Source organism: Girardinichthys multiradiatus, chromosome 1, assembly GCF_021462225.1.
Source record: "Girardinichthys multiradiatus isolate DD_20200921_A chromosome 1, DD_fGirMul_XY1, whole genome shotgun sequence".
Taxonomy (NCBI): Eukaryota; Metazoa; Chordata; class Actinopteri; order Cyprinodontiformes; family Goodeidae; genus Girardinichthys; species Girardinichthys multiradiatus.
This window is the reverse complement of record NC_061794.1, coordinates 12,043,414-12,069,295: the sequence shown is the minus strand read 5'-3', so window position 1 is coordinate 12,069,295 and position 25,882 is coordinate 12,043,414. Positions and strand designations below refer to the sequence as shown.

Sequence of the window (25,882 nt, the reverse complement as noted above, 5' to 3'; positions counted from 1 at the left end):
TTCAACTTCAGTCTGGCCCAGATGAAGGTTCCAGTGTTGTGGAAGATCTCCTGTCTTGTTTCGGTACCAAAGATAACTCACTCAGTCCTCAATGACTATAGACCTGTTGCCCTGACATCTCATATCATGAAGGTCCTAGATTCCTTTTGGCCCACCTGAGCAAGCAAACAATGAACTATCATGACCCTCTTCAGTTTGCTTATCGCTGTGGAGTTGGAGTTGAAGACGTCATCATAAACCTGTTTCAACATACCCACTGTCATCTGGACAAAGCCAGCAGCACTGTGAGGATCATGTTCTTTGATTTCTCCAGTGCATTTAACACAATTCAACCTAATTTGCTTTGTCAGAAACTCCAGAAGACTCAGGTGGAGGCCTCAACAATCTCCTGGATCAAAGACTACCTGACAAACAGACCACAGTTTATTAGACTGAAGGGTTGTGAGTCTAACCAGGTGATCAGCAGCACAGGAGAACCACAGGGGACGGTACTCTCACCATTCCTCTTCACTCTGTACACCTCAGACTTCCAGTACAAGACAGACTCCTGTCATCTGCAGAAATACTCAGATGATTCTGCAGTCGTGGGGTGGATCAGAGGTGGACAAAAACTGAGTACAGGAAGGTGGTGGACCGCTTTGTGGCATGGTGTGGAAACAATCATCTCATTTTGAACATGACTAAAACAAAGAAGATGATTGTAGATTTTAAGAGAAACAGGAATAAGTCAGACACTGTTTCCATCATGGGAGAAGAGTTGGAGGTGGTGGAGGAGTATAAATACCTCGATGTTCACCTGGACAACAGACTGGAGTGGAGATGCAACTGTGAAGCCATCTACAAGAAGGGACAGAGCAGACTGTACTTCTTGAGGAAGCTTAGGTCCTTTGGTGTTTGCAGCAAGATGCTGCATATCTTCTATAAGTCTGTTGTGGAGAGTGTGATCTCTTCTGCCATCATCTGCTGGGGAAGCAGCATCAGAGCCAGGGACTTAAAAAAACTCAACAAGCTGATAATGAAGGCTGGTTCTGGGGACTCCTCTGGAACCTCTGGAGATAATTGTGGAAAGACGGATTCTTCATAAAATTAAGAACATTATGGAGAACCCTGAGTATCCTCTTCATGAGACTGTCCTACAACAACAGAGTCTTCAGTCAGAGGCTTCTTCAGATGTGCAGTTAGACAGACGCTACAGGAGATCCTTCCTGCCCACAGCCATCAGCATCTACAACGACTCTTTGAAGAAACCTTCATAATATGAGCTACAACAACATTTAATTTCCCTTTGGGATTAATAAAGCATTTTTCAATTGAATTGAATATGTAGAAGTTTTTTTAATTACGTGAAGGGACTAACTTCCTGTTGCCAAACTTGTCATAATTCAACTTTTCAATTTAGCATTTCCCTCGGTCTAACATCGGGGACGTTGTTATCTGTAACAACCGTTAGGGGGCGTTCATCACACAGCGGATCCTGCTTCCCGTTAGCCCCGTCAAAGCTGCAATATCCGAGCCTTGACATTGCGAAGATGGAGGCTGTTATGGTTTAGACCAGGCTTCACGGGGACCACAGAGAGCAAGTTTCAGAGGCCTGTTATGACAACGTACCCAGCTGGTCCAGGTAAAATAAAAAACAATGACTTATCTAGTGAGCAAACGTTAGCGTCTTTGCAAAGTTAGCTTGCAGAAACGACGGCAAGCTAAAGTCAACCAAGAGGCTAACGCATCCTACATTATCATGGCTAGCTACGGATAACTGCAACGTAGTTTCAAATAAGTGATACGTTTGCAACGAGAACTGTTAGATTGCACTAGTGAAACTTTTTTTTTTTTAACATTTTCGGAAAGTGGTCTTGTAACATTTAAGCAAAGCAAGAGCTAATTTCAGCTAATGACATCTGTAAGACGATGAAGATGTTTTGATGCTAGCGAACGCTAACAAGCTGCTCAGTTCAATATCCGTTTCCTGGTTGTGATTCCTCGGCTTGGTAGCGACCCAGGGTTTGGACAGTAATCGCTTGGTTACTTCTGTTCCTTTTAAGAGTAAGCAGACACTTTGTGTTTTGTAGGTGCTATAATACGGCTTTTAGAACGTAGAACGTGAGAAGGAAAGCAAGTTAAACATCGGGACTGTCAGATAGATCATGTTTACAATAAAGGAGTGTATTAATGAGTGATTTTTAAATACATAGGTGTTGCTTTTGCCTTTGGTTAGGGCGTGCCAAAAGGGTTTGGTTTTTTTATAAAGCTGCTCTTTCCTCATAATTTATGCCATGCGTTTTGTTCTTCAATGTTTGCATTGAGTCCAGTTTTGCTCAATCCCCAACTCAAATTGGTTAAAGAGAGAGGGATTTTCTCACTTAAGAGTAATATTAACAACGGTGAGAAAAGTATTCTTTAAACAACTGTTTAACAACTGCAGTTGTGGTGAATCAGTGCTAAATATTAAACTTAATAGTATGTTTGCTCAGAAAGGTGAGCTGACTGATCTGTGTGTCTGCAGGTGGGAGGCAGGAGGCGTGAGCAAAGAGCACCAGACATCGGCCACCAGCAGCATGTATTCCGAGTGGCGCTCGCTGCAGTTGGTGGTACAGAGCGACCAGGGTCACCTCAGTGTTCTGCACACCTACCCTCCCAGTGTGGGTACAGAGGTGGCAAATGCAGTGGTCAAGCCTCTGGGCACAGCTGTGAGCCCTGTGGCCACAGAAAACATCCTCAAAACAGACAAAGAGGTGAGGAAGTTGGGAACTGTGGCAAATACACTACACTCGTTTCATTTCTGAAGGTCCTTTCACATTTTAAACTCTGTCTCTTTCATTGAAATGTTTTACAGCTCTGTAGGTGAGACATATTTAGGAATCTTCTCAAGAAACTACTAAAAGAATACAAGTTAAAGTTAAATGAGGAAATACTGCTTTTGTCTGAAGCACACAGCATTTCTTACTTGTAATGCTAGAAAAGTATGTAACTCTGTCTTTGTAATAACTCATTATAATTAACGATAGGAAGTAAAAATCAGATAAATGTTAGGGAGGCATGTTTTGATCCAAATAAGGAAATAATCCTCTGATTCCTTCATTTTCTTTCAAACTGCCATCTCTATCAAGGAACGTGAAGCTTTTTCTTTTTTGATTGTCATTGTTTCATTTAATTGTGGAATTAAAGAAAAATTAGAACTGAATTTGTGAATTGAATTTGTCCAAAATCAGAATAGGAAAAAAACTGAACATCGGACACATCAGTAAAGACTTGATCTATTCATCTCTAGCTTCAATGTTAAAAATTGTGGCCGTGTCTAAAGTACTTCGGAAGTTTCTTAGAGTCCTAGATTGTTGTGCTGCACTTCAGAATGTTCAGATCCAGTTGGAGCAACAAAGATACTGAGATGCAGTTAATTAAATTAACACAAAAGGTCTAATTCAAAAACGAGGTCCAACTAATTTCTAATGTTATCCTCATCTTTGTTCTGACAGTTCATCCTTGTCTGTAAATTGTTTGCCTTCTTTTAGCAGGTATATAACACATTTTCAGGACCAGCAGCAGTACTGTGTTCGGTTTTTGATTTTGATTTTCTGTATTGCCTCTGACGAGATGATGGTATGTGTGCTAACACATATCTGAGGTGATTGTTTTTTGTTTTTTTCTGTAGAAACCTCACTGATTTAAAAAAACGGCTAACTTAGAGTCTTCTTCACTCAGTAATAACAAAGAGTGCTGCTGTCTGTGCAAAGAGATAGTACAGTTCGTTCACCTGACAAAACTGGATTTTTAAAGTTCTGGTCGACCTTTCACTGGTCAGGGCCGATCAAGCTGATTATCTGTGGATTTTGGTCACCAGCTGAATTATTTGTCATATTAAAGAAAAACAGCGTCTTTTGTTCACCTATATTAATACATAACTGTAATATTAACTGAATGATAATCTGGTTTTCACTCATCCAGATCCTTTTTAGTCTGATTTTGACAGACAAAAGTGACAAAGCCAGTTTATAGGGGGGCATCATTATAGTTGCCGCCATCCCAACCTATGCCTTTAATCTTTATTATTATCTCAGAAACATTACTGAAAATGTTCATATTTTATGCTGAAATGAACAGGACCTGCTACATGGTATGTATGATAACTAAATCTTGAGTCATACCTGTGAAAAAACTGCTTTCCAGGTGAAGTGGACCATGGAGGTGCTTTGCTATGGCCTGACCCTTCCCTTAGAAGGGGACACTGTCAAGCTGTGTGTGGACGTGTACACAGACTGGATGATGACCCTGGTTTCACCCAGGGACTCGATGCCCCAGCCTGTGGTAAAGGAGCCCAATATGTACGTCCAGACCATCCTCCGGCATCTCTACAATGTATTTGTGCCAAGGTATGTGTACAAAATTTTCAGATGGGCCTAAATGTTCCGTCATGCGCCCTAATTTAATCTAATTATTTAATTTTCACTCAGTCAGTAATTGATATTCCTAAAAATGTCTGCTCTTTACCTGCACTATGGTGCTTCATCTATTATTGGTTGGTAAATGAGCCACTGTTGGCTGAATAATGTCATGAGGCTTGTGTGTTTCTGCCTGCAGGCCTGAACAGCACAGTCTGAACCACATCAGACTTTGCCAGCAGGTTCTAACTGCAGTCCAGAAGCTGGCACGAGAGTCTGTGTCCATGGTGAGGGAAACCTGGGAGGTGCTGCTGCTTTTCCTGCTGCGCATCAACGACACTTTGCTCGCTCCACCGTCTGTTGGCGGTAAGCTACGCTCCAGTGTATTCATACATTCGTTCCTCATCAGCTCTGAGTACTAACGGGATCCTGTATCTGCTCCTTCCTTCAGTGGGGGTAGCAGAGAAACTAGCAGAGAAGCTGATGGCAGTGCTGTTTGAGGTGTGGCTGCTCGCATGTGCCCGCTGCTTTCCCACGCCGCCATATTGGAAGACTGCAAGGGAAATGCTGTCCAATTGGAGACATCATCCTCCTGTTGTAGAGCAGTGGAGCAGAGTAGCTTGTGCTCTGACTTCAAGGTAGGACTGGTTCAGGTTGAGGTTTTAGATCAACTGCTGAATTCAATCCTTGTATGTACATAGGGAAGGAGGCAAGCAATAAAAAAGATAATGAGTTTTTAAAGTTCAGTATTATTAATCTATTATCATAATGTGCATATGTTGGTCTCTATTTTACGATCCAGACTGCTGCGGTTTACTCACGGACCATCCTTCCCACCTTTTAAAGTTTCTGATGAAGATGCCAACTTGATTCCTGTAGAGATGGACAACGACTGTGTGGCGCAGACGTGGTATCGCTTTCTCCACATGATCGGGTGCATATAATCTCCTCAGTATAACTTCATTCATGTGGATAAAATATAGGACTAATTGACCTGGATATTTACCTGATTCTGTTTTTCAGGAGGAAGTGAAAGTAGTTGAAGTTCCTCAAAAATGTTTAAACTCTAACTATATGAACAGCTTGACTTTTTCCAATATAATCCAACTCTTTTCTTGTCATCTGGTGCATTCCTCCTCATTCCTTCATTGTCTCACTCATTCCATGTTTTCTTCAGTTGGAATCTGTAAACTGTTTACCCAATCTAGGAGCGTGCTTCATATCTTGTTTGTCTCCAGCAACCCGGTGGACTTGAGCAACCCTGCGATAGTGAGCACCACTCCGAAATTTCAAGAGCAGTTTCTGAACTCGAGTGGGATTCCCCATGAAGTAGTATTGCACCCATGTTTGAAACAGCTACCCCAGATCTTCTTCAGGGCCATGAGGGGCATCAGCTGCCTTGTCGATGCATTCCTAGGTGAGACGATGCAGGACAAATGGCTCACATGTGAGATTTGAAATTGATGAAGGTCATTGAAATGTCAAACGCTAAAAAGAAAAACAATTATTAGCAGTTGAATCAATTTGTTTAGCTTTTACTTTTTTGGACATTGGTGACTTTTTAAAAAACTTTTTTACCAGTGATCATTTAGCAGTGCCAGTGAAACTGACAGAAATTACAGCCAGATTCACACTGCAATAGAAACTCACATTAGCGTGCCTATTATACCCTTGTTATGTTGCTATACTAGTAATAGTGGATAGAAATAGGCAAGCAGCGTTATGATATCCACTAGGAGTTACCGTAGTTCCTTGCTATTTTATTTCCAGCAAATATCCTTTTTTTTTTTTTAAAGCTACTTTTAAAAATCAGTTGCTTTTTTTCTCATAACAATTTGTTCTGGCATTTAAAGTTACACTTTATTTTGTCAAACCAAACAGTGGCGTTGGAGACGGGTAATTTTAGATCCAGACATTATGAGAAGCAAATAATGGTGATTTAGAGGAAAGAACAGACATGAAACATTACATCATTTTGATCATTAAAGTAAATCTGAATATTAATTTGTTTTTTTGTTTTTTTTTGTCTTTTTCTCTTTCTGATTATTTTTGGCACGACCTCACAGTAAAATGAAGATAGGGGGTGGGGGGTTCTCAACAATGCCTCAGCGAGCACATTTGAGGAAAAACATGTCAGCATGTATTTTTGTCTTTACACTGTAGGTGTCTCTGTTGAAAAGAGAGATGTACGCGAGAAGGTGTTCTCTTTTTGTCCCGTGCCGCTCTCTCATGGTACACACATCAGCTGATGCACCATTTAACGAGACATTATGGACATGCGGTTTGGTTTGTTTTTTTTGTGGTGATCATGTTAAAGGTCCAGTGTGTAGGATGCAGTGTTTCAACCAAAAAAATATCGTAAAAATAAAGTTTGTGTGTGTGTGTAATAAATATATATATATATATATATATATACACACACACACCTTTTTGACCTACTGTAGTGTAAAAGAGGGCGATTTGATGATTGAAAACATATTTTCATGCCTGTTTTTCATTCATTAAAACTATGAATGTAATGCATTCTGCTGTTGGATTGGCCTAAATGTTGCACACTGGAACTTTAAGCACTATAGGTATTGCTGCTAAGCAAACGGTAGCTCACAGACACTGAGACTAAACTACAAGATCATCAACAGGGGACTCCTGCAGTCTTAAAGACTCAATCAAGATCAGTGAATTTCCAATCTTGGTGATTTTACATCTAACCATTCTAATGCATGACTACGAATGAAGATGGGCTTTGATTAACTCTCTTACCCCAAATCATTTTCTCTTCTCTTATCATTCGCTGATTTAAATGCGAGCAGAGTTTTCTTCTGTGGTGACGCTACATTCTTATTGACAGGTATATCACGTCCTCGGGCTGACAGTGCCCCGCCCACCCCGGTGAACAGATTGAGTATGTCCCCACCCCCCTCCGTCGCCAACACTACGCCCCCGCACAGCCGCAAACAGCGACACGCAGTGGTCACGAAAACTGCAAGCAAGAGCTCAACAGTAAGTCTGAACGTTACACGTGGCCATAACCTGCAGTTGGGTTGTAGTTTGGAAACTAAGGCTTGGGTTTTAATTTGTGAGCCCATGTTATGTGTTTTAATTAGTATGTGGCTTGCAAAAGTATGAGTTCAAGTAGCCCGGGAACTTTTTTTTGTTGTTATAATACAACTTTGTTCTTTTAAAGGGCTCAGAGGTTTATTAAGAGCAGCAGAGAACATATGGCATGATCAAGACAGTATGTGTGGCTGAAAACTTACATCACCCCTATCACAACATCCTCACCATGAAGCATGGTGGTGGGAGCATCATGCTGTGGGGATGCTTTTCTAAAAGACGTGGAGCTCATCACCAAAGATAATTCATAAAGATATCATTGGAAACATACAAAACACTGGTCAGCAATTATAAAAAGCATTTGATTGCTGTGATGCCAATAAAAAGCTTTTTCATTAATTATTGAGAAGTGAGGATGTCTGAGATTCTAAATTTGCAAAGATTTAAATAAAAAAAAATGTTTCCCCCCAAAATATGTCTTGCACATTGTTTTATCTTTTGAGAGATGCCTGTGTCCTTTTGAATCAGAAACAAGCGAAAAGGGATTCAAATCTTAATCTGCCCAGTTGTATGAATAATGTTTTTGTTTAACTGTAAATACAGAGCAGTACAGAAAAATCACAGAAGCTGCGAAACATTTCAAACTGGGATGAAGGTTCACCTTTGAGCCAGACATAACCCTAAACTTACAGCCACAAAGGAAAGCTTTATAATGGGTATTCTGAAGCTTAATGTTCAAAGGTCCAAATATGATTTCTAGAAAAGGTCAAAGGTTCGAAGCAACATGCAGGTGAGCTACTCCGCTTTTGTAGTTTGTGACACTAAGCGTCTCTGATTTTTGACAGCAAAGCGTAATGAGTGTTATAAGAAATTTTCATTTAATCTTGGTTAGTTTAATTGCTCTTTATGCCTTTTTTACACACAACAATAAACTGAATTTAAAGACACTAAACATAAAACCAGCTGAGGTAAAACTTACAGATTAACCGAAACGGTTATGTTAAACAGTAACTGGAGTGTCTGCCTTCAACGAGCTGCTTAAACCTTGGGCCCAATGAAATTTGCCTTTGTTAATTTTATAAAACATGGATTTTTAAAAACCCGATTCTCGAGCCTTAAATCTTATCACATCATAATTTTGAAATTCGTTGGGATTATTTAATATTTCAAATTTTTGAGTCTTGGTTATCTTTAAGTATTGTGTTAATAAAATAAACTCATGTTTTATATGAATGTTAGGAAATAAAAGCTTTTCAAAGGTGTAGTGGTATCTCACACTATTTTTAATCACAAAGTCCACTATAATGTGTGTGTGTGTGTGTGTGTACGCTGGAGTTAGTAGTCAGAGGGTTTTGCAAAGCTGCTTTGATGTTGGAGCAACATGTCTCCTAATATGTTGGTTAATTTATCATGTATTTAAGGACTATCTGACTTGGCACCTTCAGCTTTATAAAGTCTTTACAGAATAAACACACATCTCATTCTGCTGAGGGAAAAAATTGCAGAGAGGTCAATGAGTAGTTCTTGTCCTCTGTTTTGATATGCCTCATTTGTGTTTCAGCTCAAAATGGTCTCTTTATGAATCACTTTAAGAGCGTGCGGGGGAAAAAAACGTGTTCTCCTGCTTAATAGATTTAAGCCCATTGCTTTGCACTTAGAAATGATTTGTGTATACCACCGTAGCACACCATGATCAGGTCTCTCCCAGGCTGTATTTTACTGCTGTTTTCATTGTGGAAAATAGAGAATCCCAGAAGAAATTTCAGTCTTCATTGCAAAGCTGGTAGAGATGTGCCCCAAATGTAGAAATGCATATCACACTTCAGATTTATATCTCATTTCCCTCCCGCTTCACAATTATGAACTACTTAGTGTTGGTCCATCACATGAACTCTTTTTTTTTTTTTTTTTTTAAGTATTTAGATACCTTCTTCTCTTCTGTCCCCACCTTACAGAGTAGCAGTAGTCAACCAGCCAAAGCATCCCAGCAGCAACAGTCATCTTCCCCGACCCTGCTCTCCAGCCCCAATCAGAGCAGCTGGGAGGCCCGGCCCCTGCCGGCCCCAGCGAGGCCAAAGGTCAACAGCATCCTCAACCTGTTCGGCCAGTGGCTTTTCGATGCCGCTCTGGTGCACTGCAAACTCCACAGCGGCCTCAGCCGAGACCCCAGCATGACGGGTAAGAAGTGAGCTGATTAATGATGGAGATTCAGTGGATGCATGGTACAAGTGTGTGTATGTTATGTTGCTGTTCATTAGTATGTGTTTGTTTTCGTTTTTTTGGTGGTGTTCTGTTTTTATTGTAAGTTGTTGGAATATGTTTTTTTCTTTTTTCACTGTCTCTCTGAAACTTTGTTGAACCTTTCTGTGTGTGGAGGGCTTGGTTAGAAGCGGCCATGGATGATATTTCCATCTGATCCTAATCCATTTGAATCTGACAGCTATCTAAACCTGGCTAAAGCTCCAACTTGATTCTAAGGATTTGCTGTAGTGCCATTATCTGTAAAATCCTCTTAAGGATTTGGTGACGGCACCTATTACTTAGTTTCACTAAACAATTTGGCTGATTATTGGTTTTCCTTATATCTTCTTTTTTGCTGTAATGTCCTGCACGTGTCTACCATGTCTGATTACTGTCAAATACTTTCAGTGGGTCAGAAGTCATGTATTGAACACAAAAAAAATACAATTCCTGCCTAATATGAATTGATCCCAAAATATCGGATCTGCTTTGATTTTGTCTCTCTTCACTATTTCTGTTATCTTGCAGCCTCTTTTATCCAAATTCTCCTTTCTTATAAATCTTGTAAGTAGGAACGGCAGCTTCTTTTCCTCACTTGATTTGCGTTTCTTGACAAATCTTCCTGCTTTTCAGTTGACCTTCTCATGATCATTGCCATTACCACCATGGTTTCATGTCCCAACCTTTTGTCATTTATAAAAAGACCACCAACGTTTTTCCAAAGGTGATGAAATGGATTTCACCTACTGACCATTTGTCTCAGCCATAATGCTGCCAGTTTTTTGACACTGCCACCACCCATTTCAGTTTTTCTTTTTGTTTGAATCATGCTAATATGTATTGGTGCGTTACAGACCCTCCCCCCTCAACTTCTGCATTAATGTTTTAGTTTGTGTAATTTTTTTTTTTTTTTTGTTGTGTTATGTTTACTTAAGTTTTGATTTTTTTATTTATTTATTGGTTTGATGCCTCGGTGCATGAAGTGAATGATCTGTACTTTAGGTGACAGCCATGTAACTGCAACATCAAGAAAGCTGACACATGGACTTTGCTTTGCCATGATGCAAGTGAATGACACGGTTTAGCACTACTACGCTACATGTTTGTAATATCCAGCTGTTTGTAAGGCAAACTCTTTGTGTCAGATTTTCCTTTTTGAATGCTTTTGAAGGATGTGTGTTTGTTTGGAGTCAATATAGTCTGTTTTTCTTCTCTTATCTTGATAAATGTCTGCTTTTTGTTGCTTTGGTGTATTAAATTTCTACAGATGGCTTTTTTTTTATATTCACCTGTAGTTGATGTGCGTGTTTGCCTGTCTCTAATAGCTGCATGCATAAGGACGACCACATTACCCGGTCCTCTCATTCCCTGTCTTCCTGTTCACTGCAGCAATAGCCACTCAAATGGGGTTGGAGCTGAGAAGGAAGGGTTCCCAAATGTCCACTGACTCTATGGTGCCCAACCCTCTGTTTGATATCAACGAGTTCCCTGAGAGCTACGAGGCTGGACGAGCCGAGGCCTGCGGGACTCTCTGTCGCATCTTTTGTAGCAAGAAAACTGGAGAGGATATCCTTCCTGTTTACCTGTCAAGGTAAGGGAAAAAGCCCCGTCAGCCTATATGTGCTGCAGTCTCTAAAAGCCTGGATAAGTATGGAGAACAAAAACTAAATTGCTATGGAAAGATTGTTAGTTTTCTAGTCTCTTTTTTTTCCTTATTCCATCATTTGAAGTACAAAAACATATTGATGCTAAATAAAAGCAGCCTCATCACACCACATCACATCTTAATTTGAACCTTTTACCCATCAGTATTTTGGTCATTGTATTTTACTGACTGAATCACTGCTTTTTTTGCACCCTGGACAACTTTGAACCAGCTGAAATGGACCTGTGGTTTCACACTGGGTGTTACCAAGCAAAGAGCTAAAATGACTATTTTTATTTAATGTTCACCAACAGAAAAGGTAGCTAATATGACAAACATCTTAATAACACCTCTGCATTTAGTCTAAGATATTCCAGTCCTTGTTTAAAAGTCCTTACAATTGTAGATTTTGATATAAAACTAAACTGATTTAGTCAAGATGTTGAAAAAGCTTTGCACAGTGTTTTATATCAGATGTTATCTGTAACCAGTGGAATAGATAACTTGATGCTGTTCCACATCTCTTTGTGCAGGTTCTACATGGTTCTGATTCAGGGTCTCCAGATCTCTGATTTCATCTGTAGACCGGTTTTGGCTTCTATCATTCTCAACTCTTCATCTCTTTTCTGTACCGACCTGAAGGGGATCAATGTTGTGGTGCCCTATTTCATTGCTGCTCTGGAGACTATTGTGCCAGACAGGTGGGACTGTTGAGCTCTTGAACAAACTTTACATCAGTAAATATTTATGCCTATCTTATGTGTTACTCATCATGGTGTTACGGGCCTTGTTTCCTTTGTTAGGGAGCTGTCAAAATTCAAGATGTATGTAAATCCTACAGACTTGAGAAGAGCTTCCATTAATATTCTTCTAGCCATGCTGCCTCTGCCCCACCACTTTGGCAACATAAAATCTGAGGTAAACGCTTCTACCCTCTTGTCTCTGTGAGTTGTCATTTAGTGTTTCCTGGGTTCTCTCCTAGGTTATAATTTTTCTTTGTTTTGTTTTTTTTGATATGAAAAAATACTTATCACAAAAAAGCACAGATTATCTTTAATTGTATTATTACTACAATATTATAATACTATAATATTGTAGTATAGCGGCCCGATCCCCAGATGCTTAGGCTGGCTCTAGGGACGTGGAATGTCATCTCGCTGGGGGGGAAGGAGCCTGAGCTTGTGTGGGAGGTCGAGAGATATTGACTAGAAATAGTCGGGCTCGCCTCCACGTACAGCATGGACTCACGAACCCATCTCCTCGAGAGGGGCTGGACTCTCTTCTACTCTGGAGTGGCCCACGGGGCGGCGGGCTGGGCTGGGTTGCTTGTTGCCCCCCCCCCCAGCTCAGCCGTCTCATGTTGGGGTTTACCCCAGAGGATGAGAAGGTCGTATCCCTGCGTCTTCGGGTTGGGGAGAGGTCTCTGACTGTCGTCTCGGCCTATGGGCCGAGCAGTAGTGCGGAGTACCCGGCCTTCTTGGCGTCCCTGTCGGGGGTGCTGGATAGTGCCCCTCCCGGGGACTCCATTATTCTGCTGGGGGACTTCAACGCCCACATGGGAACTGACAGGGAAATGACACCTGGAGAGGCATGATCGGGAGGAATGGCCTCCCCGATCTGAATCCGAGTGGTGCTTTGTTTTTGGACTTCTGTGCTAGTCACGGGTTGTCCATAATGAACACCATGTTCAAACATAAGGGTGTCTACCAGTGCACTTGGCACCAGGACACCCTAGACAGGAGGTCAATGATCGACTTTGTTGTCGTATCATCAGACCTTCGGCCGCATGTTTTGGACACTCTGGTGAAGAGAGGGGCTGAGCTGTCCACTGATCACCACCTGGGGGTGAGTTGGATCTGCTGGAGGAGGAGAAAGCCAGAAAGACTTGGCAGGCCCAAGCGCATAGCGAGGGTCTGCTGGGAATGTCTGGCGGAGCCGTTGGCCAGGGATGTATTCAACTCTCACCTCCGGGAGATCTTTGACCAGATTCTGGGGGATTTTGGAGACATACAGGGGTTGGACAATGAAACTGAAAACACGTGGTTTTAGACCACAATAACTTATTAGTATGGTGTAGGGCCTCCTTTTGTGGCCAATACAGCGTCAATTTGTCTTGGGAATGACATATACAAGTCCTGCACAGTGGTCAGAGGGATTTTAAGCCATTCTTCTTGCAGGATAGTGGCCAGGTCACTACGTGATACTGGTGGAGGAAAACGTTTCCTGACTCGCTCCTCCAAAACACCCCAAAGTGGCTCAATAATATTTAGATCTGGTGACTGTGCAGGCCATGGGAGATGTTCAACTTCACTTTCATGTTCATCAAACCAATCTTTCACCAGTCTCGCTGTGTGTATTGGTGCATTGTCATCCTGATACACGGCACCGCCTTCAGGATACAATGTTTGAACCATTGGATGCACATGGTCCTCAAGAATGGTTCGGTAGTCCTTGGCAGTGACGTGCCCATCTAGCACAAGTATTGGGCCAAGGGAATGCCATGATATGGCAGCCCAAACCATCACTGATCCACCCCCATGCTTCACTCTGGGCATGCAACAGTCTGGGTGGTACGCTTCTTTGGGGCTTCTCCACACCGTAACTTTCTCGGATGTGGGGAAAAGGTGGACTCATCAGAGAACAATACATGTTTCACATTGTCCACAGCCCAAGATTTGCATTCCTTGCACCATTGAAACCGACGTTTGGCATTGGCATGAGTGACCAAAGGTTTGGCTATAGCAGCCCAGCTGTGTATATTGTCCCTGTGGAGCTCCTGACGGACAGTTCTGGTGGAAACAGGAGAGTTGAGGTGCACATTTAATTCTGCCGTGATTTGGGCAGCCGTGGTTTTATGATTTTTGGATACAATCTGGGTTAGCACCCAAACATCCCTTTCAGACAGCTTCCTCTTGCGTCCACAGTTAATCCTGTTGGATGTGGTTTGTCCTTCTTGGTGGTATGCTGACATTACCCTGGATACCGTGGCTCTTGACCCCTCCTTGAACCGCCACCTTAACGTGGTGGAGGGGTTTGAGTGCTCGAATGATCCTAGAGGCTATGTTGTCTGGGGCTTAAATGCCACTGGTAGGGTCTCCCATGGTGGTCCCCCTTTATAAGAAGGGTGACCGGAGGGTGTGTTTCAACTACAGGGGGATCACACTCCTCAGCCTCCCTGGTAAGGCCTACGCCAGGGTATTGGAGAGGATGGTCCGGCCGATAGTCGAACCTCGGCTTCAGGAGGAGCAGTGTGGTTTTTGTCCCGGCCGTGGAACACTGGACCAGCTCTGTACCCTCTACAGGGTGCTCGAGGGTTCATAGGAGTTTGCCCAACCGGTCCACATGTGTTTTGTGGACCTGGAGAAAGCATTCGACTGTGTCCTTCGTGATGCCCTGTGGGGGGTGCTCCAGGAGTATGGAATCGGGGACCCTTTATTAGGGGCCATCCGGTCCGTGTACAAGTGGAGCAGGAGTTTGGTCCGCATTGCCGGCACTAAGTCGGACCTGTTCCCGGTGCATGTTGGACTCCGGCAGGGCTGCCCTTCGTCACTGGTCCTGTTCATAACTTTTATGGACAGGATTTCTAGGCACAGCCAAGGCCTGGGGGGGGTCTGGTTTGGGGACCAGTGGATTTCTGACGTGGTTCTGCTGGCCCCCTCTAGCCAAGACCTACAGCATGCGCTGGAGCAGTTCGCAGCCGAGTGTGAAGCGGCTGGGATGAAGATCAGCTCCTCCAAGTCAGAGTTTAGGTATCTCGGGGTCTTGTTCACGAGTGAGGGAAGAATGGAGCGGGATATCGACAGACGGATCGGTGCGGCTGCCGCAGTAATGGGGGCGCTGTGCTGGTCCGTTGTGGTGAAGAGAGAGCTGAGCTGAAAAGCGAAGCTCTCGATTTACCGGTCGGTCTACATTCCTAACCTCACCTATGGCCATGAACTTTGGGTCATGACCGAAAGAACGAGATCCCGGATACAAGCGGCTGAAATGAGCTTCCTCCGTAGGTTGGCCGGGCACTCTCTTAGAGATAGGGTGAGTAGCTCGGCCATCTGGGAGGGGCTCGGAGTAGAACCGCTGCTCCTCCACATCGAGAGGAGCCAGTTGAGGTGGCTTGGGCCTCTATACTGGATGCCTCCTGGACGCCGTCCTCGGGAGGTGTTCCCCTTGGATGGATCCTGCGTCTATGTTTGCAATTAGGGAAGTCCCGATCGGGAGACATTAAGATCAGGTATTGTCTAGAGTCAAATCCTGGTCTGTGTTTTCATAAACTGGATGCAGAGCATGCAGTTGCAGGGCTCTTTATGGATGTTGCTGACTAAATCAAGACTGTAGATAAAAAGCAGGTATTGGGAGATGATTTTTGTCACACCCTGATAACCATCATTTGAAAATTACTTGATCAGGACAACACTTGGGAACAGTTTAGGAGATTCCTAGTTCCAAAGGTGTGAACTCAATTAAGACAAAGCTGACCTCTATTAATTAACATTATCTGGACTATTTGGGGCCTAGTTCTAATCCTGCAATGTAAATGGATAAATAGATAAACAAATCAATAATAATTATAAGCATAAGCATCTTTCTGTCTATACAAGCTAACAGAAATTGTTCTTTTACGTACCCACAAAAATGTCCATCAGTATTGTTTTGTATTCTTTAGGTTCTGTTGGAGGGCAAGTTCAATGAGGAAGATGGATGGCCCCATGACCAGCCTGTTTCCTTCTTATCTCTGAGGCTACGGCTCGTTAATGTCCTCATCGGAGCTCTGCAGACTGAGACTGATCCCACCAACACCCAACTAATCCTCGGTATCTGTTCCACCTTCTGCTCTGTACCTGGTTACCCTAAACAGTTAGCCTCTGCAGGTATTTCTCTTACATTGATTCTTTTCATCCTTCTCAGGCGCAATGCTGAATATTGTTCAAGACTCTGCGTTGTTGGAGGCCATAGGAGCACAGACGGAAACGGTAAAGCTCAGATCCATCCTGTTCCTCTTGAACAATAGATCTTTAACTTTTGTTACAACCAGTCCTACAATCATGCTGTTGTTCTGTTTTCAGGGCAGCATAGATGGAAACCACGTGACGCTGAGAAGTCACAGTCGGACCAACAGTGGCATCAGCTTTAACAGCGGAGGCAGCACAGAGGCCACCAGTCCAGACTGTGAACGTCCCGCGCAGGCGCTGCTCCGCGACTATGGTGAGACATGCAGCTGCTTCACTGATTGGTGAATTAAAATACACTAACATGGTTTTGGTCAGATGAGGCTCATCTGGCTTGCAGCAGCAGCAAACTAACTTGTTTGTTATTTGTAGCTAACGTGGTTAAGGTGGTGTGCAGAGTTAGGAAGCGCTGGGTAAAATGTCTTTGTAGGTAATTCATCTGTTTGCTGTGATGCTGTTTTTGAACAGTTTTAGATTTCTGCAGATCTTTCTGATTTCTGAGTTTCTTTTTCCTAAATAGTTGCTTGCAGTATTTTGGTCTGATTAAAAGTAATTAAGAAATTGTATATTTTCCCTCACAGGGCTGAGCAGTAACTTTTACTGGATAAATATAATGTTCATGTAGATATAAAGTAAGTGCGAGGGATGGGTACATAATACGATACTTTTGTAGGTACTGACCAAATTCCATTGGTACTACAGAGTACCTATTCACATAAAATCAAACGGTACCATGTTTCGGTACCTTAATACATCATTGTGACACAGAGGAAGGGGAAGTGTGGCCAATTTTCCATGCCGCACATGAACACATCATTGCACCCACAAGAGCGTAATGACGTCAGTAGCCGATGGTACCAGTTGGCTCACACTTGGCTGCGAATCGCCCTAGCATGTGCTCTAGGTTGTGGCTAGAGGGGGCCAGCAGGACCACGTCATCTGCAAAAAGAACAGAGAAAATCCACTGGTCCCCAAACCGGACCCCCTCCAGGCCTTGGGTGCGCCTAGAAATAAAAGTTATGAACAGGACCAGTGACGAAGGGCAGCCCTGCCGGAGTCCATCATGCACCAGGGACCGGTCCAACTTAGTGCCGGCAATGCGGACCAAACTCCTGCTCTGCTTGTACAGAGACCAGATAGATGGCCCCTAATAAAGGGCACCCAACTCCATACTCCTGGAGCACCCCCCACAGGGCACCACGAGAGAAACAGTTGAATACCTTCTTGAGCAAACTCCCATGAACCCTCGAGTACCCTGCAAAGGGTGTAAAGCTGGTCCAGTGTTCCACGGCCGGGGCAGAAACCACACTGCTCCTCCTGAAGCCGAGGTTCGACTATCGACCAGACTCTCCTCTCCAATAACCTGGTGTAGACCTTACCAGGGAGGCTGAGGAATGTGATCCCCCTGTGATCCCCTCCGGTCACCCTTCTTATGAAAGGGGACCACCACCCCAGTCTGCCAGTCCAGAGGCACTGTCCCCGACCGCCACGCAATGTTGAAGAGGCGTGTCAACCATGACAGCCCCACAACATCCAGAAACTTGAGGTACTCAGAGCGGATCTCATCCACCCCCGAAGCCCTGCCACCGCGGAGCTTTTTAACCACCTCGGTGACTTCAGCCTGGGTGATGAAAGAGTCCAACCCCGAGTCCCCAGTCTCTGTTTCCACCAGGGAATCGTGATGGCAGGATTGAGGAGATCCTCGAAGTACTGCTTCCACCGCCCGATAATGTCCTCAGTCGAGGTCAGCAGCCTCCCACCCCCACTGTAAAGTGTTGGCAAAGCACTGCTTCCCTCTCCTCAGGCGCTTTGACGGTTTGTCAAAATTGCCTCAAGGTCATCCGGTAGTTCTCTTTCCATGGCCTTAACGAACTCCTCCAAGGCCCGAGTTTTTGCCTCTGCTACAGCCCGGGCTGCGGCACGCTTGGCCTCATGGTACCCGTCAGCCACCTCAGGAATCCAGCAAGCCAACTACAGCCGATTGGACTCCTTTTTCAGCTTGACAGCATGCCTTACTGCCGGTGCCCACCACCTGGTTCGAGATTTAAATAAATATGTTAAATTGAAAAATTTTGAGATTTTATTATTAACAAATTAACATTTATCACCACATAAAAGTACCGAAAATCAGTACCATTGAGTAACCGATTCCCAGGTACCGTGTATCGGTTCAAATGTGAAAGGTACCCATCCCCAATTGCGAATGTGGCAGTGTTTCATGTATTAACTGATTTATTTAGCATTAGCTGGTAACTAATTTGCTCTCATTGCTCAGTCCTGTTTCTGTGTATATTTTATATCTTTTTATTAGTCTATAAATGCTGTGACGTTTTCAGATGTTCCTGACGCATGATGCTTTTAACAAGCAATAATTTTAAATGGGCACCCTGAGTGTTTCTCCTGTCTTATATTGGAGCTTTGTGGCTTTAACCCTGCATTGTTTTTTTTTTCGCGGTGTTGGTATTTCGGGGTGTTATATGGTTTAGCTCTTCCAGATACCGCGGCAGGCCTGCTGGTACGCAGCATCCATCTGGTGACACAGAGACTCAATTCTCAGTGGAGACAAGACATGAGCATTTCACTTGCTGCCCTGGAGCTGCTAGCGGGACTTGCCAAGGTAAGCACCATAGATGGCCAGAAGCTTTTAATGCTTGGTACTGACATCTCTAGAGCAGGGGTCCCCAATTACTGGGAGGTCCGCTACCTCCCTCATCCAAACACTTTGGGCTCTAAACATTTGAAATCAAGAGACAAAAATATTTTCTTTCATCTTCATTTACATTTAATTAACACTAGAGTTTTTTTAACTACTGATTAATTAATTATTCATATGTCCATGAAATCATATGCTGAACAGAAAAGAATAATCCAACTTAAGTACCAATATTAAACACACTTTAATGGTTCATTCTAGCTGAGTCTGTGCAACTTTGTATAACTCTGCTCCCCTTGTGCTTGTGGCAGGCATGGTAATTTGCTTATCCTTTTCCTTAAGTTGTTGTCCTTCTTTTCCATCTTAAAGTGTTCCTACCACAGCTTCCATGCACTCTTTGATCATTTCCCAGTCACTAAAAAGCCTTTTTGTATTTTCCCAAAATCCACTGTCCTCCCAGTGAACACTCATATGCTTGCTGTTGTGCTGTAAGAGACCGTATGTTTCTTTCCATTCATCTTAAAATCTGTGATTTTCATAGTCCACTTTACATATTTTTGTACAACGATGTGGTGCATTACTGCCACGAGCTGGTTTGGAGTGTGGACCAGGATGTCGCTGACCTACATAGCTGTCCGTCGCACCTGTTCAAAAGTCAGAGGCGGCAGCCAACAGGAAGAAAATGTCGATATCTACATAGTAAATGAGAAAATGCTTTGCGGTTAAGGTAGCAGCAGCAGCCCTGACTGAAGCAGGTCATTGCCTGACGTGCAGCCCGGGGCCAGACGCTCCACAGGGCTATACCATATTAACACGAGATGCAGTGCAAGTGAAGTTAGACACTTTTGGACAACATGCAGTAATATATAAATGTTTAAAGTCAGGTTGGGTCCGGATTGTGAGCTCTGCTCTAGAGCGTTGATGCCTTCTTTACAGGGCCAAACTTAAAAAACTTACAAAACTGCAATTTTCCTCAGAAAACTCTGTCTTCCAAACAGGGCCAAATATTGAGCTTTTCAAAAAAGCTCTGTTGTGAATTATTTTTACATAATTAAGTGAACTGTGGTTTAGTAAAGAGTAAAGAGGCCAGGGCAAAACCAAGCTCTGAGAAGGTTGTTCACTTCCATTATGTCATCACTGGTTCCGGGGCTTTAAAAATAGCACCTTATTATGAGAAACAAAGTAATTTGGAGTTTGTCTAATTTATTGTGTTGCATCATGTCTCTTTGTGTCTTCATCAGGTAAAGGTGGGAGTAGATTCTGCAGACCGTAAACGTGCCGTCAGCTCCATCTGTGGCTATATTGTGTACCAGTGTAGCCGTCCCGCTCCTCTTCAGTCCAGAGACCTTCACTCCATGATCGTAGCTGCCTTCCAGTTTCTCTGCGTGTGGCTCACAGAGCACCCCAACATGTTGGACGAGAAGGTGCATTAAAAGTCAAAGTTTGTCTTTGCCACATTGTTAAATCCTAGATAATTAGTGCTTTGATTGACTGAAATATGAGTTGTCTTTTTTGCCAGGATTGTTTGATGGAAGTATTGGAGATAGTAGAACTGGGAATCTCTGGGAGTAAGTCACGCCATGAACAGGAAGTTCGCCATAAAGCGGAGAAGGAACACAATCCAGCTTCGATGAGGGTAAAGGATGCCGCTGAGGCCACCTTGTCTTGGTGAGACTTTGAAGCGTTCAAGTTTTTTGTATTTGGTGCTTTGTAAATGCTCTTTTAGGTTGCTCCTCAGCTAAAGTCATTCAAAACTTAACACTGTCATTGTCTTCTTAAATTGTCTCCAATCAACCATACCCAAGAAAGCAGTCAGTTTTAATATACTGATATGAACAATTCACTGGTGTGGTAGATAAACAACGGTTTTTCCTTATCATTAAACATGGAAATTCATTTGTGCATTTGTGATGTCTTTCTAGGCTAATAGTCAGCTAATTGTGATATGTTTTATGTGTTGTATAACTGGACTTTCAGAAATGTTGGAAAGAACATAGACCGTAGAACAACTGATCCATTTGATGTTTTTTTAGAATACTAAATAGCAAACAATAGCATTTTGACGTACAGTCACAGTTTTTGTACAAATTCTGATAGATTGCTGTATGTTGCGTTGATTGACCCACATTTTTGAATTTATGTCCCTGCCTGTGTTCTTGTGGTGCTCCCCAGCATCATGCAGGTGTTGGGGGCCTTCCCTTCTCCCAGCGGACCTGCATCCACCTGCAGCCTGCTAAATGAAGACACTCTGATACGTTACGCCAGACTAAGTGCCACAGGAGCCTGCAATTTCCGCTACTTCGTCCTGGACAACTCTGTGATTCTTGCGATGCTGGAGCAACCTCTTGGCAATGAGCAGAGTCAGTGTCGCAACAACTACCCTGTGTAGCAGTGTTATTAGCCGTGAATAGGTCTATTTTATTTCACTGATTTTTTTTATTTTTTATATTAGAGAATCACTGAGAAATTAGCTGTTGACCAAAATCAAACAATTTTCAGCTTGATCGGCCCTGATTGGTTTCTGGCAGAATGGAAACTTAAGAATCCAATCTTTTTTGTTTATTAAACACACCATACATGCCTACTACCAGGTTGCACTGAAATCTCTCTTCGATGTGAATCCCGTTATTGAATGAAGAAAATTCAAAGCCTGCTACTCTACTAAGTTAGATGTACAAAGGTGTTTTAAAGGAAAGAGTATTATACGTTTTAAGACATGTCTGTGGTTCAATTATTCAGGCTTAGAGAGACCAACACTTTCAGCAGATAACAGGAAGCCTGAACAGTGTGGTCTGTTTTTAGCCTTTTGAGCCTTCAGCATCTGTCTGTCATGAAACATGCTGGATTCTGAAATGTTGGCAGTATTATGGAAATACCAGCGTTAATTAAGGGTCCACATTCTGTAGGGAAAAACAGAGACGGGTGAGTAATAGTAATAACTATGCTAATATGAGATGCTAAAGCTAGTTACAAATTTGTCTCTTTGTAATCATTTGAAATCAGTAAACCCCAGACTGACAGCACCTTCTCTCTCTCTCACACGGTGTGACCATGCCTCTGCTTCTAATATAGATAATTAATGACTGCTGATGCCAGGATGGCTAGAAAGAAGATATATTGAAAGCTGCTCGCATATCTTCTTATGTTGTAGTTTGTAAAGAGAAATGAGCATCAGATAAAATCGTTATCGGCAGTTTAAAGCTTTAAAAGAAAAACTGTAGATTGGCCACAAAATTCTAATAGGTTCATCTCAAATGATTAACCTGTTGTCACTTTTATTTGATTGACTGATTTAAAGCATTTTTGTACTTGCAGACCCCAGTCCGTCAGTGACTGTTCTGATCCGGGGAACAGCTGGAAGACATGCCTGGACAATGCAGCTCTTTCATCAACCAAGAGGAGCTCGTGCCAATCAGAGGGTTGGGTCACATTTTAGACAACATATATAGAGTCTCAGAAATGGCTCTGTCAAACATTAGTGTCCATCTCTTGTTTGTATGATGTCACAACTTTAATCTAAATCTGGCCGCTTTTTTCCTCCCGTGGCAGATGTTTGTTCCCGAGAGCCGCCCGACACCAAACAACGACGTAGGCATCAGATACAATGTCAAGCAAAGGCCCTTCCCAGAGGAGGTGGATAAGATCCCTCTTGTTAAAGCTGATGTCAGCATTCCAGACCTGGATGATATTGTCAGTAAGGAGGTGAGCAACACAGTTATTTAACTTGATCTCTGCATATCTGAGGAAGTCTCTGGCTGAAATCCAGCATAAAAGTTCATTTTTTTTTAAACATTGTTTGTTACTGTACAAACTCAGGTGGGTTGTATGGGCTGGGAGGATGATTCAGCAACCACAAGTTCACGGATGAGTAATTACGTGAGTTGTTGAAGAGAAACAAAAAATACTTGGGTGTCTGTTTCAAGAAAAGGGTGAAAAACGTTGGGTTGGTGTTACTCATTTTCTCAGTTTTCTTCTCTAGTTCTTTAGCTTTCTGTAAGTGATGTTAGTTTAATTCAGTCCATAATTGGTTGAATTATTATCCTTTAGGGAGAATTTTCAACAAAGTGACTGGAAAAAGCTTCACAAGACCTGGATACAGATTAATTTCACTAGATTATTACATTATATTATTCTATTTTGTTCTCATACTTTCAGAGTAATATAAATGATAGTGCTGATCAAATGTTGGCATGTATTCATCATGTGCATGAATGTCATGATAATGTTGATCACTTCTTCCATAGTGATATGATTATGCAGCATAAAACTACAGAAGATTTTAAAAACAAAGACCTGTTGCACATGTTCTCTAATTCATACAGTCATAACTATACATACGTTTCCAAAGTCCCAACATCAACCCTACGAGTTTATGGACTGGGCTTTAAAACTGGGGTTGTGCCAGGAAGCCAACTGATTTTAAATTGGTCTACCTATTCTGGAGACGGAATGTAGAAAATATCCAGACAGAAATATGCCAGAAGCTTCTTGTATAAAATGCATGAAGTCAAGGGTACAACTTTCTCAACTGCATTTGACCAGTTATTAATGGGGGTGTACGTTTATATTGGAGCCTGTATGTTTAATTTTGACTTTGTGTGAATCAGAGAAAAATCACAAAACATTCACAAGTGTTCGTTGAACTCATTTGTTCCACCCTGAAAGAGAGCTGCTAAATATGTATTAAAAGTCCAAAACTAATGCCATTCCCAGCCATGTTGAACATGAACTTTTCACTAACACTGGAAGTTTTCTTATTAACTTCAAGAGGAGTTTTCTGTCTGGGTTGTGGGAGTCTTATAGTGGTGGTTTGATCATGAGTCTATCCGATCTGCTGCTATCCAGCTAATTTGGACTGCTTTTTTAAAGCATGTCTTCTCCTTTTCAGCTGGAAATTCAGCATGACAAGCTTCGCATTCTGATGGCCAAGCAGATCGAGTATGAGAATACGTTGGAGCGACGCAGTGAGGAGCTCTTAAAGTCAAAGTCATTCCCAGACCCACAGACGGACTGCAAACCTCCCCCTCCCTCCCAGGAGTTCCAGACAGCACGCCTCTTCCTCTCCCACTTTGGTTTTCTGTCTCTGGAAGCACTGAAAGTTCGTACAAATACGTTTTCCTTGTTTTTTCACGTCTCATCTTTCATATTCCACCTGCAGGAAAGCAGAATAATACAGATGCAATTCAGAAAATATTTTTCCTACCCTAATATTTGACAAACTTACACGGAATGGTCCATGTATGTGTTGCTTCATGCTAGGAACCAAACAACAGTCGCCTACCTCCTCATCTGATTGGTCTGGACTCGTCCTTGCCGGGCTTTTTCGATGACGTCAGCTATCTGGATCTGCTTCCCTGCCGACCGTTTGACACTGTCTTTATTTGCTACGTCAGGGCAGGACAGAAAAGCAGCTCTGAGGTGAGAAAATGGATCCCGAATTCTTTCTGACTCATCTCAGACTTTGTGGGTATTTTGTTATGTGTAGTTTTTTTAAATTGTATTCACAGAATGTTTTTATATTTGGGTCTGCTCTTTGACCTTAGTAATGCAGGGAGATTTTCTTTTCTGTATTGTCAGCACATCATTGCTGTTTTTTCCCTATATTTGCTTTCATTTATCAGATTCTAAGAAATGTGGAGTCATCAGCTACTGTCCAGCCCCACTTCTTGGAGTTCCTGTTTTCTTTGGGCTGGCCTGTGGACGTGGGTCATCATCCAGGGTGGACGGGACACCTTGACACCAGCTGGTCCCTAAACTCCTGCTTCGACAGCACTGATCTGCAAACAGGTAAACGTTTGAGTGGATAACCTATGAAGATATTGATGACAGAGTGTTTTTGTGCCTGACTAATGTTAGTGGTACCTAACTAAATCAGTGTTTTTGTTTTATCAGAGGAAGCAGCTACTCCTGAGGACACTGGAGGTTCAGTGTTCAACGGAGAGAAGAAGGTTTTGTACTACGCTGATGCGCTTACAGAGATTGCCTTTGTTGTTCCCTCTTTAACAGAAACTTCAGGTTTGTGATACATTAGGGTAAATTACACATGGTCTCTATGCACCGTTTATGAATGGCTGGAATTTGATTTAATCTCTTTCCATGTTTTTAGTATGGAAGTATGGAAAGATGAAAATAATGCATGGAAACTGTTTATTTTCAAATTTATTTTATAATAAATTTATTATTATAATTTAAAATTCTTATTTCCTAAAAAAAAAAAAAAGGTAATTCTGCATTGATTTTATATTTAGAGGATGATCGTAATGATTTGCCACATCACTACTTCAACTTCACTAATTTTGTCCAAACCTTTGATCACTTTGGGTTTTTTTTTAAATACTAATAGAAAACACACACTCTTCTGATGTCTGAAAAAGGACCTTTAGACCTTTTTATTTCAGGGTTTTGAATTGGACCCCTAGGTCTTGAACTGGGTTTGGTTTAGATGCCAAACAAACTGTAGAAAACTGATGGATAATTGAGTCTGGCAAGGTACAAAGTCTCAAAATGCAAAATGTTTAGGAACCACAATTTTAATGTGTTGGAAGCCAAAGAAGCAAACAGAGGTTACTTTATGCAACTTGCTTTCCTTGTTGTTTTGCAGAAGAGTCATCTGTGCACAGTGACTCCACAGTGGAGGCGGACACCAATACAGACCTCAAACCTGAAAAACAATCCAATCTCACACTGGAACTGTTCCCCAACCATTCTGAGAGCCTAGAGTCTGCTAAAAAGGTAGCTTTGTTTATCCAACCAAATACAACTTCAATGATGAAGTCACTGAATATGATTTAGCTTTTTTTTGTAACTGTGGTGCTTGTTTTAAACTCACTAAGTTGTGTTGTTGTAGCTGAGTCCTTTGGTGAAGACAAAGAGGTCATCGACTGGAAAGTCTTACCCCCAGCTGGGCCCTGAGACGAAGGTGTTTGTAGTCTGGGTGGAGCGCTTCGATGATATCGGTATGCACATGCTGTTT

The 25,882-nt window shown here is 42.4% G+C and overlaps 1 protein-coding gene across 9 annotated transcripts in view; it reads left to right on the top strand.

Moving 5' to 3' along the window:
* Window positions 1-1,462: 1,462 nt before the first annotated feature.
* Window positions 1,463-25,882, top strand: part of LOC124869972 (ral GTPase-activating protein subunit beta-like) — a 29,249-nt gene continuing 4,829 nt past the window's right edge. The window contains exons 1-30 of one of the 9 annotated variants that reach the window (XM_047368290.1): window positions 1,463-1,621; window positions 2,504-2,732; window positions 4,165-4,367; window positions 4,576-4,742; window positions 4,828-5,014; window positions 5,179-5,310; window positions 5,615-5,793; window positions 6,540-6,608; window positions 7,225-7,376; window positions 9,386-9,608; window positions 10,200-10,235; window positions 11,061-11,262; window positions 11,850-12,017; window positions 12,120-12,234; window positions 15,974-16,121; window positions 16,216-16,280; window positions 16,374-16,512; window positions 18,752-18,873; window positions 20,151-20,333; window positions 20,429-20,577; window positions 21,082-21,269; window positions 22,225-22,328; window positions 22,459-22,611; window positions 22,726-22,785; window positions 23,798-24,007; window positions 24,169-24,327; window positions 24,531-24,696; window positions 24,802-24,924; window positions 25,511-25,641; window positions 25,757-25,865. In XM_047368290.1, the coding sequence (XP_047224246.1) occupies window positions 2,556-2,732; window positions 4,165-4,367; window positions 4,576-4,742; window positions 4,828-5,014; window positions 5,179-5,310; window positions 5,615-5,793; window positions 6,540-6,608; window positions 7,225-7,376; window positions 9,386-9,608; window positions 10,200-10,235; window positions 11,061-11,262; window positions 11,850-12,017; window positions 12,120-12,234; window positions 15,974-16,121; window positions 16,216-16,280; window positions 16,374-16,512; window positions 18,752-18,873; window positions 20,151-20,333; window positions 20,429-20,577; window positions 21,082-21,269; window positions 22,225-22,328; window positions 22,459-22,611; window positions 22,726-22,785; window positions 23,798-24,007; window positions 24,169-24,327; window positions 24,531-24,696; window positions 24,802-24,924; window positions 25,511-25,641; window positions 25,757-25,865 (4,219 nt within the window). In that variant the 5' untranslated portion in view covers window positions 1,463-1,621; window positions 2,504-2,555. Of the gene's footprint in view, window positions 1,622-2,503; window positions 2,733-4,164; window positions 4,368-4,575; window positions 4,743-4,827; window positions 5,015-5,178; window positions 5,311-5,614; window positions 5,794-6,539; window positions 6,609-7,224; window positions 7,377-9,385; window positions 9,609-10,199; window positions 10,236-11,060; window positions 11,263-11,849; window positions 12,018-12,119; window positions 12,235-15,973; window positions 16,122-16,215; window positions 16,281-16,373; window positions 16,513-18,742; window positions 18,874-20,150; window positions 20,334-20,428; window positions 20,578-21,081; window positions 21,270-22,224; window positions 22,329-22,458; window positions 22,612-22,725; window positions 22,786-23,797; window positions 24,008-24,168; window positions 24,328-24,530; window positions 24,697-24,801; window positions 24,925-25,510; window positions 25,642-25,756; window positions 25,866-25,882 lie in introns of all 9 variants that reach the window. The other 8 variants (XM_047368281.1, XM_047368318.1, XM_047368300.1 and 5 more) reach the window with 8 other exon arrangements.